Source organism: Balaenoptera ricei, chromosome 3 (assembly GCF_028023285.1).
Source record: "Balaenoptera ricei isolate mBalRic1 chromosome 3, mBalRic1.hap2, whole genome shotgun sequence".
Lineage (NCBI taxonomy): Eukaryota > Metazoa > Chordata > Mammalia > Artiodactyla > Balaenopteridae > Balaenoptera > Balaenoptera ricei.
The window spans coordinates 157266949-157284648 of NC_082641.1; the positions used below are offsets into that span (position 1 = coordinate 157266949).

The window sequence follows — 17700 nt, forward strand, 5'->3', positions numbered from 1 at the left end:
CCTTTACAGACAAGCAAAAGCTAAGACAATTCAGCACCGCCAAACCAGCTTTACAACAAATGATCAAGGAACTTCTCTAGGCAGAAAACACAAGAGAAGGAAAAGACCTACAATAACAAACCCAAAACAATTAAGAAAATGGTAATAGGAACATACATATCGATCATTACCTTAAATGTAAATGGATTAAATGCTCCAACCAAAAGACATAGACTGCTGAATTGATACAAAAACAAGACCTGTATACATGCTGTCTACAAGAGACCCACTTCAGACCTAGAGACACATACAGACTGAAAGTGAGGGGATGGAAAAAGATATTTTATGCAAATGAAAATCAAAAGAAAGCTGGAGTAGCAATTCTCATATCAGACAAAACAGACTTTACAATAAAGAATGTTACAAGAGACAAGGAAGGACACTACATAATGATCAAGGGATCAATCCAACAAGAATATAACAATTGTAAATATTTATGCACCCAACATAGGAGCACCTCAATACAGAAGGCAAAGGCTAACAGCCGTAAAAGGGGAAATTGATGGTAACACAATCATAGTAGGGGACTTTTAACATCCCACTTTCACCAATGGACAGATCATCCAAAATGAAAATAAATAAGGAAACACAAGCTTTAAATGATACATTAAACAAGATGGACTTAATTGATATTTATAGGACATTCCATCCAAAAACAACAGAATATACTTTCTTCTCAGGTGCTCATGGAACATTCTCCAGGATAGATCATATCTTGGGTCACAAAGCAAGCCTTGACAAATTTAAGAAAATTGAAATTGTATCAAGTATCTTTTCTGACCACAATGCTATGAGACTAGATATCAATTACAGGAAAAAATTTGTAAAAAATACAAACACATGGAGGTTAAACAATACACTAATTAATATACAAGAGATGACTGAAAAAATCAAAGAGGAAATCAAAAAATACCTAGAAACAAATGACAATGAAAACACGACGACCCAAAACCTATGGGATGCAGCAAAAGCAGTTCTAAGAGGGAAGTTTATAGCAATACAATCCTACCTCAAGAAACAAGAAACATCTCAAACAAACAACCTAACCTTACACCTAAAGCAATTAGAGAAAGAAGAACAAAAACACCCCAAAGTTACCAGAAGGAAAGAAATCATAAAGATCAGATCAGAAATAAATGAAAACGAAATGAAGGAAACGATACCAAAGATCAATAAAACTAAAAGCTGGTTCGCTGAGAAGATAAACAAAATTGATAAACCATTAGCCGGACTCATCAAGAATAAAAGGGAGAAGACTCAAATCAACAGAATTAGAAATGAAAAAGGAGAAGTAACCACTGACACTGCAGAAATACAAACGATCATGAGAGATTACTACAAGCAACTCTATGCCAATAAAATGGACAACCTGGAAGAAATGGACAAATTCTTAGAAATGCACAACCTGCCGAGACTGAACCAGGAAGAAATAGAAAATATGAACAGACCGATCACAAGCACTGAAATTGAAACGGTGATTAAAAATCTTCCAACAAACAAAAGCCCAGGACCAGATGGCTTCACAGGCGAATTCTATCAAACATTTAGAGAAGAGCTAACACCTATCCTTCTCAAACCCTTCCAAAATATTGCAGAGGGAGGAACACTCCCCAACTCATTCTACAAGGCCACCATCACCCTGATACCAAAACCAGACAAAGATGTCACAAAGAAAGAAAACTACAGGCCAATATCACTGATGAACATAGATGCAAAAATCCTCAACAAAATACTAGCAAACAGAATCCAACAGCACATTAAAAGGATTACACACCATGATCAAGTGGGGTTTATTCCAGGAATGCAAGAATTCTTCAATATACGCAAATCAATCAACGTGATACATCATATTAACAAACTGAAGGAGAAAAACCATATGATCATCTCAACAGATGCAGAGAAAGCTTTCGACAAAATTCAACACCCATTTATGATAAAAGCCCCGCAGAAAGTAGGCATAGAGGGAACTTTCCTCAACATAATAAAGGCCATATATGACAAACCCTCAGCCAACATCATTCTCAATGGTGAAAAACAAACCATTTCCACTAAGATCAGGAACAAGACAAGGTTGCCCACTCTCACCACTATTATTCAACATAGTTTTGGAAGTGTTAGCCACAGCAATCAGAGAAGAAACAGAAATAAAAGGAATCCAAATCAGAAAAGAAGAAGTAAAGCTGACACTGTTTGCAGATGACATGATACTACACACAGAGAATCCTAAAGATGCTACCACAAAACTACTAGAGCTAATCAATGAATTTGGGAAAGTAGCAGGATACAAAATTAATGCACAGCAATCTCTTGCATTCCTATATACTAACGATGAAAAATCTGAAAGTGAAATTAAGAAACACTCCCGTTTACCACTGCAACAAAAAGAATAAAATATCTAGGAATAAACCTACCTAAGGAGACAAAAGACCTGTATGCAGAAAATTATAGGACACTGATGAAAGAAATTAAAGATGATACAAATAGATGGAGAGATATACCATGTTCTTGGATTGGAAGAATCAACATTGTGAAAATGACTCTACTACCCAAAGCAATCTACAGATTCAATGCAATCCCTATCAAACTACCACTGGCATTTTTCACAGAACTAGAACAAAAAATTTCACAATCTGTATGGAAACACAAAAGACCCCGAATAGCCAAAGCAATCTTGAGAACGAAAAATGGAGTTGGGGGAATCAGGCTCCCTGACTTCAGACTATATTACAAAGCTACAGTAATCAAGACAGTTTGGTACTGGCACAAAAACAGAAATATAGATCAATGGAACAGGATAGAAAGCCCAGAGATAAACCCACGCACATATGGTCACCTTATCTTTGATAAAGGAGGCAAGCATATACAGTGGAGAAAAGACAGCCTCTTCAATAAGTGGTGCTGGGAAAATTGGACAGGTACATGTAAAAGTATGAAATCAGAACACTCCCCTAACACCATACACAAAAATAAACTCAAAATGGATTAAAGACCTAAGTGTAAGGCCAAACACTATCAAACTCTTAGAGGAAAAGAGAGGCAGAACACTCTATGACATAAATCACAGCAAGATCCTTTTTGACCCACCTCCTACAGAAATGGAAATAAAAACACAAATAAACAAATGGGACCTAATGAAACTTCAAAGCTTTTGCACAGCAAAGGAAACCATAAACAAGACCAAAAGACAAACCTCAGAATGGGAGAAAATATTTGCAAATGAAGCAACTGACAAAGGATTAATCTCCAAGATTTACAAGCAGCTCATGCAGCTCAATAACAAAAAAACAAACCACCCAATCCAAAAATGGGCAGAAGACCTAAATAGACATTTCTCCAAAGAAGATATACAGATGGCCAACAGACACATGAAAGAATGCTCAACACCATTAATCATTAGAGAAATGCAAATCAAAACTACAATGAGATATCATCTCACACTGGTCAGAATGGCCATCATCAAAAAATCTAGAAACAATAAATGCTGGAGAGGGTGTGGAGAAAAGGGAACACTCTTGCACTGTTGGTGGGAATGTAAATTGATACAGCCACTATGGAGCACAGTATGGAGGTTCCTTTAAAAACTAAAAATAGAACTACCATACGACCCAGCAATCCCACTACTGGGCATATACCCTGAGAAAACCATAATTCAAAAAGAGTCATGTACCAAAATGTTCATTGCAGCTCTATTTACAATACCCAGGACATGGAAGCAACCTAAGTGTCCATCATCAGATGAATGGCTAAAGAAGATGTGGCACATATATACAATGGAATATTACTCAGCCATAAAAAGAAATGAAATGGAGGTATTTGTCATGAGGTGGATGGAGTTAGAGTCTGTCATACAGAGTGAAGTCAGTCAGAAAGAGAAAAACAAATACAGTATGCTAACACATATATATGGAATCCAAGGGAAAAAAAAAAAGGTCATGAAGAACCTAGTGGCAAGACGGGAATAAAGACACAGACCTACTAGAGAATGGACTTGAGGATATGGGGAGGGGGAGAGGTGAGATGTGACAGGGTGAGAGAGTGGCATGGATATATATACACTACCAAATGTAAAACAGATAGCTAGTGGGAAGCAGCCGCATACCACAGGGAGATCAGCTCAGTGCTTTGTGACCAACTAGAGGGGTGGGATAGGGAGGGTGGGAGGGAGGGAGATGCAAGAGGGAAGAGATATGGGAACATATGTATATGTATAACTGGTTCACTTTGTTATAAAGCAGAAACTAACACACCATTGTAAAGCAATTATACCTCAATAAAGATGTTTAAAAAAAAAAAAGAAAGAAAGAAGAACAAAAAAACCCCAAAGTTAGCAGAAGGAATGAAATCATTAAGATCAGATCAGAAATAAATGAAAAAGAAATGAAGGAAACGATACCAAAGACCAATAAAACTAAAAGCTGGTTCGCTGAGAAGATAAACAAAATTGATAAACCATTAGCCGGACTCATCAAGAATAAAAGGGAGAAGACTCAAATCAATAGAATTAGAAATGAAAAAGAAGTAACTACTGACACTGCAGAAATACAAAGGATCATGAGAGATTACTACAAGCAACCATACGCCAATAAAATGGACAACCTGGAAGAAATGGACAAATCCACAATCAACACTGTGAAAATGACTATACTACCCAAAGCAATCTACAGATTCAGTGCAATCCCTATCAAACTACCAATGGCATTTTTCACAGAACTAAAACAAAAAATTTCACAACTTGCATGGAAACACAAAAGACCCCGAATAGCCAAAGCAATCTTGAGAAAGAAAAATGGAGTTGGAGGAATCAGGCTCCCTGACTTCAGACAACACTACAAAGCTACAGTAATCAAGACAGTATGGTACTGGCACAAAAACAGAAATATAGATCAGTGGAACAGGATAAAAAGCCCAGAGATAAACCCACGCACATATGGTCACCTTATCTTTGATAAAGGAGGCAAGAATATACATTCGAGAAAAGACACCCTCTTCAATAAGTGGTGCTGGGAAAACTGGACAGGTACATGTAAAAGAATGAACTTAGAACACTCCCTAATACCATACACAAAAATAAACTCAAAATGGACTAAAGACCTAAATGTAAGGCAAGACACTATAAAACTCTTAGAGGAAAACAGAGGCAGAACACTCTATGACATAAATCACAGCAAGATCCTTTTTGACCCACCTCCTAGAGTAATAGAAATAAAAACAAAAATAAACAAATGGGACCTAATGAAACTTCAAAGCTTTTGCACAGCAAAGGAAACCATAAACAAGATGAAAAGACAACCCTCAGAATGGGAGAAAATATTTGCAAATGAAGCAACTGACAAAGGATTAATCTCCAAAATATACAAGCAGCTCATACAGCTCAATATCAAAAAACAAACCACCCAATCAAAAAATGGGCAGAAGATCTAAATAGACATTTCTCCAAAGAAGACGTATAGATGGCCAAAAGGCACATGAAAAGATGCTCAACACTGCTAATTATTACACAAATGCAAAGCAAAACAACAATGAGATATCACCTCACATCAGTAAGAATGGCCATCATCAAAAAAATCTACAAACAATAAATGCTGGAGAGGGCATGGAGAAAAGGGAACCTTCTTACACTGATGGTGGGAATGTAAATTGGTGCACCCACTATGGAGAATAGTACGGAGGTTCCTGAAGAAACTAAAAATAGAGTTACCATATGATCCAGCAATCCCACTCCTGGGCATATATCCAGAGAAAAACATAATTCAAAAAGATACATGCAAACCAGTGTTCACTGCAGCTCTATTACAATAGCCAAGACATGGAAGTAACCTAAATGTCCATCAATAGATGAAGGGATAAAGAAGATGTGTTTTATATATTTATACATATATATGTATACACACACACACACACACACACACACACACACACAATGGAATATTATTCAGCCATAAAAAGGAATGAAATAATGCCATTTGCAGCAACATGCATGGACCTAGAGATTATCATACTAAGTGAAGTAATCCAGACAGAGAAAGACAAATATCATGATATCGCTTATATGTGGAACCTAAAAAAAAAAAAAAAAAAAAGATACAAATGAACTTATATACAAAACAGAAATAGACCCACAGACATAGAAAACAAACTTATGGTTACCAAAGGAGCAAAGAGTGTGGAGGAGGGATACATTAGGAGTTTGGGATCAGCCACAACTCTCAACAGCATGTTTGGATAGATGATTAGGCCTGAAGTGCTTAATTTGTTAAAAGAAAGGTATTAAACAACCATTTTATTAAGATATGAAAATGAGAGACAACAACAAGGAGAAATTTAAGTGCAAATTAAAGCAAAGACTACTTTAAAAACTTTAAGTCAGTAAATCTGCATGACAAAAAACTTGTAGAAAATCTAAGAACAGCATGATGCTATAGTAGTATCTCCTGAGCAAATGAGGAAGGTGATTTAAGAGACAGGTCACCTGCCAGAGCCACGTTTTAACACCTTATTTCTAGAACTTTTATTTAATGTTTATTCATCAAATTTCTATACCACTTATAAATTCTCTGAATACTTTAATAACTCATCCCATGCCTCAGTGTGTGAGTGTTTGATCTTACCAAAAACAGTCTTGCAAATCACAGTATTTTTCTGAAATGTAATCTCTAACCTGGGTTGGCAAGGGAAGTCCATAAGAAAGTTTAGTACTGTGGTTCCAAAAATAATAACAATAATAAAACAAAAAAAAATCACACGCAATTCCCTTTTAATGGTTTAAAGTCAAGCGTTCTTTAAAAAATTCTTTCATATCTTTTCAAAGTCCTAACAATAAAGGAAAATTCCTTTACAAATCCACCACTGTTTTGCTATAGACACTTGAACTGAGTGGGAAAAATGTGACAAGTCAAGTCAAGATATTGGTACACAGAGAAAACGAAACAATACTCCTACACCGCTGCTTTACTGGGGCCTGTTTGTGCTTAGGAGTATCACATCGATACCTTGTATTCCCGAATATTATACCCATCCTTCCTCTACGTTCTTATCATCAGGGATAAAACCTTGTCTTCAACTGCTTCTACTAACCTGCTCGTAAGAAGCAAACTTTCTCATCACGATACTCAGAACCCTAAATTCTCCCCGTTCTCCCTGCGTATCAACCTATTTCTGGCTCCAGTATCTGTCACTTCCGAGAGCACATCACCTGCAATTCTTTTCTGAAAGATCAGGCTCTCTTAACCTCCCACTGTGTCCTAATAATCCATAAGCACAGGGGACACCCCGATATTTGTTTCCTCAACTCCTGGGCTGCCGTCATGATATCAAAACAATCATGCCCCATGAAACTTCATGCTGAGGTGTCATGGCAAGATCCTCTGCTACTTTGTAATTCTCATATTCAACATGTATTGATAGTTCAAAGTAGCAGAAAAGAAGAGGGGATGTTAGCTTCAAGCACTGGCTGGGCTCAGAAAGACTGTTTACTTTAGGTCAGAGAGAGTGCGTATTTACTGCAGAGAAGAAGGAACTAACAGAAAGTGAGCAAAGATTATGTGAAAGAAAATTAATGGAGACAGATTGCAGAGGAGGGAACCAGAGCTTAAATCTGTGATAGAAATAAGAAGTGAGCTTGGTGAAGGAGAGACAGTATCTCCTCTGAGTCAGAAGAGACGACAACAAGAACACAGGTAACTGCTGAGGTGATGAAGGTAACTGAGGGGTCCCAGCATAGACTTGGTTTCAGTAAAATGAGAGCAGGACAATTACACAGGGGTGGGGATTGGAGTGATGGAGAAAGTACTAAGGGACTTAAAAAACAGACATACTTGTTCTGAAGAGAAGGAAACCAGAACTTTTCAAAGTCACAGAGGAGAAAAAGCAGCAGCTGTATTCTGCACAGCAGATATATACAGCCTTCACAACAGACTATCTCAAGGAAGCTGCAAGATGCCTAGAAAGTACAAAAATGATGTAAACAATGGTTCTGCTAAAAGTGACAATTTTGTCAAAACTGACTGGAGAGTGTGGCAAATGTTAATGGTGAAATATGGGGGATGGGTATAAGGAGGTTTACTATACTATTCTCTACTTTTGTGTACCTTTGGAAATATTTATAATAAAAAATGTTTTTAAAAATTGCCTAGCCATCGTATGACCTCAGGAGCAATGGTTATCTTCCTCAGAAAGCTCAACAACTTGCCAGAACTTTCCAGAAGGTTTTAGGAATTTCAGAGACACAATTGCATACGGATACATACACTCTAGAGGACTGCAAAATTCAATGACAGCGAGGCAAAAAAAAGTTTCTAGTTGACGAGGATCTGTCCCAAATTTGTTCTAAGGAGTGAGAAACACAAGTGAGCATTAAAATTAGGCTAAGTGTGTCAGGCGTGACAAACAGGGCCAGAAGATGAAAGCGATGAGGACAAGTATTTCAACTAAGCATATGCCTGAAGAACAATATTATAAAACTTACTTCATCTCCAGAACTTCCTCTAAGTGTTTTCTTCTCTCGGCCCGAAGGTTGGTCACATGAGTTTCCTTCTCTGCCAGTGACTGCTGAGTGCAGGACAGCTTCGCCTTCATGGACTCCAGCTCCTGTTTTACCTTCTCCATGGCCATCAGTAACTCCTCCACCTACGATCAATACAGAAAAGAGAGAAACTGAGCATCTGGGTCAGGTATAGTCAGAGGAGCTGGGCAGTGGGCAACGCCTGGGTCCACAAAATTGAAGACACACCCATCAAAAATTCTGTACTCTCGCAGGATCAGACATAAATGGCAGTGAAAGAAATACATCTCTCATCTTCCCTCCACTATAATTCTTCTCAGTTTAGGTCTAAAAAACCCTCATTTTCTTTTTGACAAATGTAAGGGCATCAGAAGTAACAGTGTGCCAGAAACAATCCCTTCGAAGGAATTTATTTGGAAACAGTCCAGAAACTTCCATGGAAATAACAATATAATGCAGATAAAAATATAAGGAACAAAATCATAATAAATATTTCTAGAACGATTTTAGGAAATAAAAGCCATAAACCTGACTAATACCAGATGCAGAATAAACATAAATGAGTCATTTTTATTCGTTCAAACTAAGATTCTTCTGTTTATACCATTACAAAGAATTTCTTGTTAAAGAAACAGCTAGAATTCAATCGGATAATTTCCTGCTCTAAAGCTAGGTAGGTAGAGATTTTCTGAGAAAGGCAGGAAGAAAAGAAAAAATATATATGACCAGATAGAGAAGAGACAGAATGCTTTTAAAAGACCTGTAAAGGACTTCCCTGGTGGCGCCGCCCGCGAGGACCAGGACGGCCGTCCGCGCCGCCCTCCCTCCCTCCCCGGCCGCCGAGGCTAACCGCGGACAGGCCGCTGGCGGGGTCTCCCGGGCCGTGCGGGCAGCCCGAGGGCCTCCGGGCGGGAAGCCCACCTGTCCGCGGGCGCCAGCCTCCTCGGGGCGGCTCGCCCCGGGCTCTGCATGACTGGCCCCCTGAAGCAGCGGCGGAGGCGGCGGCCCACTGTTTGCACCGCACCGCCTCCTAGGGCAAGCGGGAGGAGACAGACGCCGCCCGCCCGGCGCCTGCCGAGTGCGCGTGTGCACCCGCGCCGGCCCACAGCCCAGAGCCCCCGCCCGCCAGCCCCCAGCCCCACGCCCGCCAGCCCCACGCCCGCCAGCCTCACCTACGGCTCCGCCCTGCCCGGGGGCGCGCTGCCGGGACCCAGCCAGGGCCTTGAGGAGGAGCGGGCGGAGGAGAGCCGAGGGGCCTAGCGCCAGCGACGGGCGGGAAGCTCCAGGCACCGCCCGACCCCGAGCTGCCGCCACCGCGGCCCTCTCACCCTGCTCAGGGATGCCGCTGCCGCCGCCGCCGGGGCGCCGCCGCCGCCGACGCCGCCGCCGCCACAGCTCGGCCGGGACGCCCGACGTCACCGCGCCCCGCCCCCTGCGGGATTCCCCAGCTCCGCCCCCGGCCGACGTCAACGCGAGCCCCGCCCCCGCGCGACCGCGCCTGGTCGGCGTCCCGCGGCCTCCTGGGAGTGCGACTCGGGCGCGCGCGGGCCTCGGGCACTTTCCGGGTGCTGTCTTTACTGTGATATCTTAGTTAAGTCTAGTGGGGTGTCCCCCCCTTTTTTTAAATTACTAAAGTATGTCATTGTGTTAATTCAACATTAATACTAGAAACAAAAGTGAAAATTCCCATAGCAACAGCTGCTCTTTTTCTATGCTACGTTTATGCTTTTAGAAGTAGTATAAGAGCTGTTAAATGTGCGTTTTGCACATACTGTGTAAAACACATTGATGGAGAAAGAGCAGGGAATGAAGTATTTTGGCTAATCAAATAATAAACAGTGTATTGATTATCAATGTTCAGAGAAATATAATGTAATAAAGTAGATTAAGCATAAAGGTTACGTGGAATATAGTTTACTTCTATGGCTTTTCAAAATGTGAGCCTGGAGGTGCTGATTCATTCATGTATTCATTCAACAGTTATTTATTGAGTATGGTTCTGGGTACTTTTTTTAGCCTTTGGGAATACAGTAGTGAACAAAGCTGACAAAAATTCCCACCTTCATGGAACTTACCTTCTGGACACCTTCTTGGGAAATGAAGAGGAATTCAGCAAAGGAGATTAATAAGAGGTTATTGAGGGAGGAGGAAGACCAGGAGAGTGCGATGTACTAGAAATGAAGGAAAGGAAGTTTTCAAGGAGGAGGGAATGGTCAACTGTGTCATTGTTTAAAGATGTGTCAGACTGTTGGGTAAAAAAGAATTCTGCCTGATTATAATGCCTAATAACAGAGAAATGACTAAATGCTTTTTAGTGTGAGATGAGACAAATGTAAGAATCTTTCAGTTTTTTACTTCCTTTGACTGATTTTTAAAAACATATATATTTCATTCTTTATTCTTTTCAGAACAAAATATGCAAACTGGGAGTTTATACTTGTACTAAGGAGACGTATGACACTGTTGTTACTAATTATATGTACACTTATTTTTTTAATACATGTATCAAATCAGAAGTTATAAAAGTATACAAGGAAAAAAATAAGTCTCTTCTGTCCCATCCAGTTACTCCTGACGGCAGACACTGTTTCCAATTTGTTGTTTTTCCTAACCAGTGAAATTTTGTGCAGTAACACGGCATTTAGCTATTTTAAAATTGCATAAATATAACAAGTATTTTTATCCCCTATATTTCTTTTTGCAGGCTTAATATTTGTTTTTATAATTTAAGTCTAGCTACCTGCAGACCTTTTTTTTTTTTTTTTTAAATAACAGCTTTATTGAGAGACAATCCACATACCATACGATTCACCCATTAAAGTGTACAATTAAATTCTTTTGGTACATTCATCACCACGATCAATTTTAGAACATTTTCATCCTCCCAAAAAGAAGCCCCAAACTCATTAGCAGTCATTCCCCTGACCTTTGGTTTTAAAGCTCTCTTTTTTTTAAAAAAAATAATTACTTAATTTATTTTTGGCTGCATTGGGTCTTCGTTTCTGTGCGAGGACTTTCTCTAGTTGCGGCGAGCGGGGGCCACTCTTCGTTGCGGTGCGCGGGCCTCTCACTATCGCGGCCTCTCTTGTTGCGGAGCACAGGCTCCAGACGCGCAGGCTCAGTAGTTGTGGCTCACGGGGCCAGTTGCTCCGCAGCATGTGGGATCTTCCCAGACCAGGGCTCGAACCTGTGTCCCCTGCATTGGCAGGCAGATACTTAACCACTGCGCCATCAGGGAAGTCCTATATGGGAAATTTTTAAAAATATTTCCTAGAAACCACCAGACTCGTTGGCCAGTGTCACATTGACAGTTAGAGTTGTAAAGGAGGATGGGTTTGGGTTTAGGTTTGGGAATGCGTTTATTACAACTGGCCCAGACCTCCACGCTTCATCCCTTAGGGTTAAAAGAGGGGCCCCCCTGCTCCCTAAGATCAAGGGTTCTCCACCCCAGCTGAACAAAATAGCAGTCTCTTAACGGGAAACAAGTGGGGATAGCGGGCAATGAATAATGGGCCACGGCTGCGGGTGATGGTGTCCGTTAGCTTTAAGGCCGCCACACAGGTCCCAGCAGTTTCTAACAGTACATGGGATGCCTATCACCCAGCAACCTTGACTGACTAGCAGTGACACCCTGGATGCTGTGTTGGGAAGTACCTACCAATGAAGTACTTGTAGGACCCCAGGAAAGAAGAGCTGTGCTTTACAGCACCGGCTATGACCCAAATAGCCAAGGAGGTAGCAAGCAGCATGATATCTGTACCGCAGATCTTTTCTTGTAGCTGGAAAGCCCCAGCCTGTGATGGCAATTCCTATTTTCTTCCCTCTGGAAGATCAGTCCCAACCGCACTACCCCTGCTTCTGCTTCCTCTGAGTCTGAATGTCATCTGCCCACATTGAGGAGGAAAGGAGGAAGCCCAGGAGAGGCGTAGGCAGGAGGAATCCCACATTCCTCCTGACATCTGATTGAAGCACAGGTAAAGTGAGTCTTATGCTGTCCTTACCGAGTTCTAAGTATGAGGGACTGTACTGCACACGCAACCCCAGAATAAGCACTGGAGATAAACCGACTTGCAAACTTTGTATCTGAAAAATCGCCTCAAATCTGAAATCACCAGTATTTCTACACCATTTTTAGTGTCTATTTTTACGAACCAGTTTTCGAAAGCACCATCAGCAACAGGTCTAGAGAGTTCCTTTCCAAACCTGAATATTTTTAAGCAAACTTTTCATCTTCCTTAGCTAGATGAGTTCAGGAAAAACATTTCATTGATTAAAAGGGCTGCATTACAAAGGTTTGCCCCAAGACAACACAAGCTCCTCGAGAGCAGGGATTTGGGGCTGGTTTGCTCAGTGTCCCCAGCATCTACCCCAGGTGTCCTTACATCAAAGCATTCCATAAATATTTGTTGAATTAATGCCGTCGCATGACCGGCCTTCTTGTGCTGTATGATGTGAACTGCGTGACTTTCCCCCTGAGGATTAAGATATTGATGGAGCATCCTTCAAGATCAATGGCATGCCCTAGATGAAAGATAGGGATGTGTAGGAGGAAACCTTGCCAGTCAAAGCTATCTATCTATTCAGTCTTAAGTGGAAACTCAAAAGACATGCACCACGGGAGCTGGTTGTAGGCCCAAAGTCACAGCTCTCCTTACAAGGAACTGTGTCATGCTAGGAAGTCACTTAACAATCATAGCAGACACGTACATAAGTGTCAGGCCCTATTCCCAGTGCTTTATGTAGATTACCTCACTTAATCTTCACAACAAGGCTATAAAGCAGATTCTGTTACCATCACGTCCCTTTAACCGATGAGCAAACTGAGGCACTGCGTTACATCACTTGCCCAGTGTCACATACAGAGCATCAGAGCCAAAATGTGAACCTGGCAATCCGGCTTAAGTATCCGTGTGAATAACATCTGCATTGTGTGGCCACCTGGGCCTCCCAGGACCTCTGGGATTTCAGTTTCCTCACTGTCTGGGGGGCGGGTGCAGACAGTGAGGAATGATGGATACATCAGGAGGCTATCAAACCTTCTCAGCTGCTTGATTGCTTTTTGAAAAGAAATCTTACTTGGCTAGTCAAATTCATAGAAACAATGTAGGATGGTGGTTACCAAGGGCTGGAGGGAGGTGAAAAGGGGGAATTGTTATTGAAAGAGACTAGAGTTGCAGTTTGCAAAAGGAAAAAGTCTGGAGATCTATTTAACACTGAGTATACTTAACACTACTGAGCTGTACACTTAAAAACAGTTAACAAAAGTTTCCAACTTATGTGTTTAACCACAGGAAGGGAGGAAAGGAGGAAAGGACAGAGGAAAGGACGGATGAAGGGACTCTTACCTGGCAGCTCAAGAAGTAAAACAGAAGCGGAACTGCTGAATCACTGGGAAAAGGAGACCAAGGTCCCAGCCTCTCGGCTTCTTTCCCCAGATCCTCCCACCAGAACAGCCCCTCGGGGAGATCATCAAAGCAAAGTTTTAAAACCACTAAACAGGACAACTTCTCAATTCTCTTTAAGACAATTTCAAAAGCCGTGGGTCCAATCACACTCTCAAAAGTCTCCAGCTGAAAAGCCCTCCTGGCCCCTCAAGGCCGAATCGGTTCACACTCACCACCATGGTCCTTGAGATTGTCCACAATGTAGCCCCAGCGTAAGTGTCCAAGCTCACAGAGCACCGCCGTGGCCCCCTGTACTCAGAGTTACTCATCACAGCGGTCTCTTGAGCCTCTGTGCGCTGCCTATTTCATCCTTGTTTGTGGAGTGAGAGCTGTGTGCTCACCCGCCACCCCAGCTCAGAAGGCTGTTTCTAGTCCCACCTTAGTTATGGGCGAGGCGCTATATCTATGCCACTGTCACCTGCACAAGGTGCCCAATTCCCCCACCTCGTCTGTTCTGGGGGCTTAACAAGTATCCAGGACTCTCAGATGGAAGGGTGGAGAGGGAGTAATTCAGAAGAGACTTAGGCACAGGGGAGCATGATGATACCCCATCCTTCCCTATCCCTCAACCAGGGTGCTGAGCCATGGTTCCTGATCAGGGAGAGAATGAATGCTGGGAAAGCAGCCAACGCCATAACCAACTTGTAGCAATGAGGGCCAGAGAACTGAGACGAAAGTACGTGGGGGCCATTGGCACATACTGTTCAGTTAAAAAAAAGAAAAGAAACCAGGAATGCTAACTAAAGGACAGAACGATTATCATCTTTGACTGTAAACCTCTCTCTGCATCATCCTTGGGTCCTAAAGCGACCTATTTCCATCACACGCACATTCCACCAGCAGCCGAAACTCACCTCAGCACCCATGTTATATTCTGACCCAGTTTACATGGAGCTGACTGAAAGGCAAAGAATAAGAAAATGAGGCATTTGAAAGGGAAATCCATGCTTCCTAGTTTAGAGCTGCACAAACTCCTTTGCCCACCATAGGAAGGGATTAGGTTACTCAATCCGAGTAACCCATTTCTCTTTGTTTGGGAACATGGTGATTCTATTCAGAGGGCATAAATAAGATAAAGGACCCACGCATACTAGATTTTTCATTTGGCAAGCAGAATAAAAATCTGAACCTATACCTGTGGAAAAGTAATCAATTTTTCATAGACTTATTATAGGCTTCACAAAATCTACTGCACACATATTTTTAAAAGTAAGAAAGTGGCTTTTTAATGATACTTAAAATACATGGCATGGCAAGAATTATTTAAAATGTGTTTCTGAGGCCTGAAGTTTGGTACTGCCTGCTAAAATATAGATGATTTGGATAAGGCTGTCTTCTCGGGATAAACGTGAGACCTAAGCGCATCTTATCATAAAACTAATAGGAAGGTTGGTATTCAGGCAGTTAAGTAATTGGTATAAATCCTCCCAAGATATTAGATCCCCTGAACTCGCAACAGTTAGTGGTTGTTCATTGGCTTGTGTGCATTAAATAACTCCCCTTAACCCAGAGGCCAGCAATCCACTGTTCACATAAAGTCAACACAAAGCAGAGCAAGAGGAAGCAGAGCTGAATCCAATAGATACATGACCACGACTCATCCAACAAGTGTTTTCCGAGGAGCACGCCAGGCCTGGGAAAGTGGACACGTGATCCACGGGGTCTGGATGCCCAGTCTCGATCCAAGCAGATTGGCTCCGTTTTTATGAGCCATCGGCTTGATTGTCCACATTGGTGGGCATGCTTTTCGCAGGAACACATCTCTGTTCTAAGCGGAAGGCTATGCGCCTACACCTGTGACCAGCCCTGTATGAGGAGTGTACGTGCGTGTGTGCGTGTGTATGCGTGACTGAATGAATGATTTTTAAAATGTCTACATAAAGCAGATCTAATATACGAACATCTCCATTTACAAAAAGGCTTTCATTTTTTTTATCATGCAGCAAGTCACTGAAATATTACACTATTTTGTGTCCAGCAACTCCCTTCAAGGAGCTATGAAAACATGAAGCATCACTGATGTCAGAAGTCACAGTCTAGCCGAGAAGACAAGTGACAGACCCGAAACAGAGACCACAGCAAATGTCTGACACCAAGTGTAAAAGCTTCAGGAGTTCACAAAATCCAAAGTCACTAAAAGCCCAAGTTGCTGAGAGGACTTGGAGCAGTGGGCGTTAAGAAGGGCAGCAAAGATGGTAGGCTTTAGATTACCAAAGGGACGGAGGTGGCGTTTCACGGAGGTACAAGAAGCAGAAGCAATGACTTAGAAGCAAAAAGAAGCCTTCTGTTTGCCGATAGCAGTGACAGCACCTGCCCTGATCAGAGCCACAGGAGACAGGGCTCATTATAGGGTGGGGACTCGTTATGAAGGGGTAACAAGCTGCCCAGAGAAGTTGATTTGTTACATTAGGGAGTCATTTTAGGATCCTGAATGGGAACAACCGGGTGTTCCTTCCGTATGGTGAGAACTCACCCCAGGATTCCTTTCAAGAGCACGCTCCCCTTGACATTGAGTTAATGATTTCATTTGCACTCAGCTTTCCAATATCCCACCTCAGTGGTTCCCAACTTATGGACCACAGAGTTATGGCAGAGGTCCTGAAGGCAGATAAGCACTGCCCAGAAACGACTTGCTCCTGGCATATTGCCGCTGTCTCGTTCTAGTATCTGTAGATACCATGTGAGCCATAAAACGCAAATTCACTCCAAAGCCACAGTCACCTGAGTTGCCCCAGGCGCCAGCCTATGGCTGCACATGGAGTCACTGTAACAGTAGCCCAGATGTCACTAGCTCCCACCTCCCTGCTGTTCATGCAGGACTTCAGCCTCCAGTAAAGTGCCCCTCAAGCATTCCTAGGAGTTCCCAGGGATTTGGTGCCTGAGCCTGCGAACAAGGCCGTCGTCCTCTCAGCGGCCACTGGGCGGCGATGGGTCCACACAGCTCCCTCTCCTGCGCCTTCAAGCACCCTGAGGCCTCCGCAGGCCAAACTGCAGGATGGTCCATATGGAGTAGGGGAAACATCTCATTCCTCCTGGGAGCTACCATTCCCAAAGCAGTCACACTGGTGCCATACACGATAGCTTACCGAGGGTATTTTAGAAAAACAACTCTGACAGTTGTTACTTACAGCCCTCAAGCTGTGAATGAAAACTGTATGTGAAGGTGAATCTAGCGGAGGTTGGGCAGGAAGAAAAATACCAGGGACAGAGCCCATGCCGTGCTCACAATCAACCTTCCCATAATGTGCTATCAAAATGCACATCATCCTGTTTGACCCAGCAAATCAAACTTCTAAGCACACAAGGAAGTGAAAAGTGTAGGAGGATTTTCAACGCAGATTATTTGCAAGAGTGAAAAAGGAGAAACACACATCTCCTAGTACAGAAGGGGTTAAATTATGACACACTGACAGGGTAGAATACAGGCAGCTGTTAAAAACGATGACATCAGCTTGGAAGTACCACTGGAGAGCTCTGCGATGCATCGTTAAGTGACACAATGCCAGTTAGAACAGCGCTCCACAGCCTGTTAGGAGGCGGGGTGAGCGGCGGGCAGGCCAGCGAAGCTTCATCTGCCGCTCCCCATCGCTTGCACGACTGCCTGAGCCCCCCGCCCCCTCCCCCGTGGAACCATTGTCTTCCAGGAAACCGGTCCCTGCTGCCGAACAGGTGGGGGACCGCTGAGTTAGAAGACGTTAGGGACAGCGTGATCGCATT

The 17700-nt window shown here is 42.5% G+C and overlaps 1 protein-coding gene across 1 annotated transcript in view; it reads right to left on the reverse strand.

Annotated features, from left to right (window-relative positions):
• The window catches only part of LOC132362765 (ELKS/Rab6-interacting/CAST family member 1-like), a 137505-nt gene that overhangs the window by 71569 nt on the left and 48236 nt on the right, over positions 1–17700 (reverse strand). The window contains 1 exon segment of the mRNA XM_059917739.1: positions 8504–8664. Coding sequence (XP_059773722.1) covers positions 8504–8664 — 161 coding nt within the window.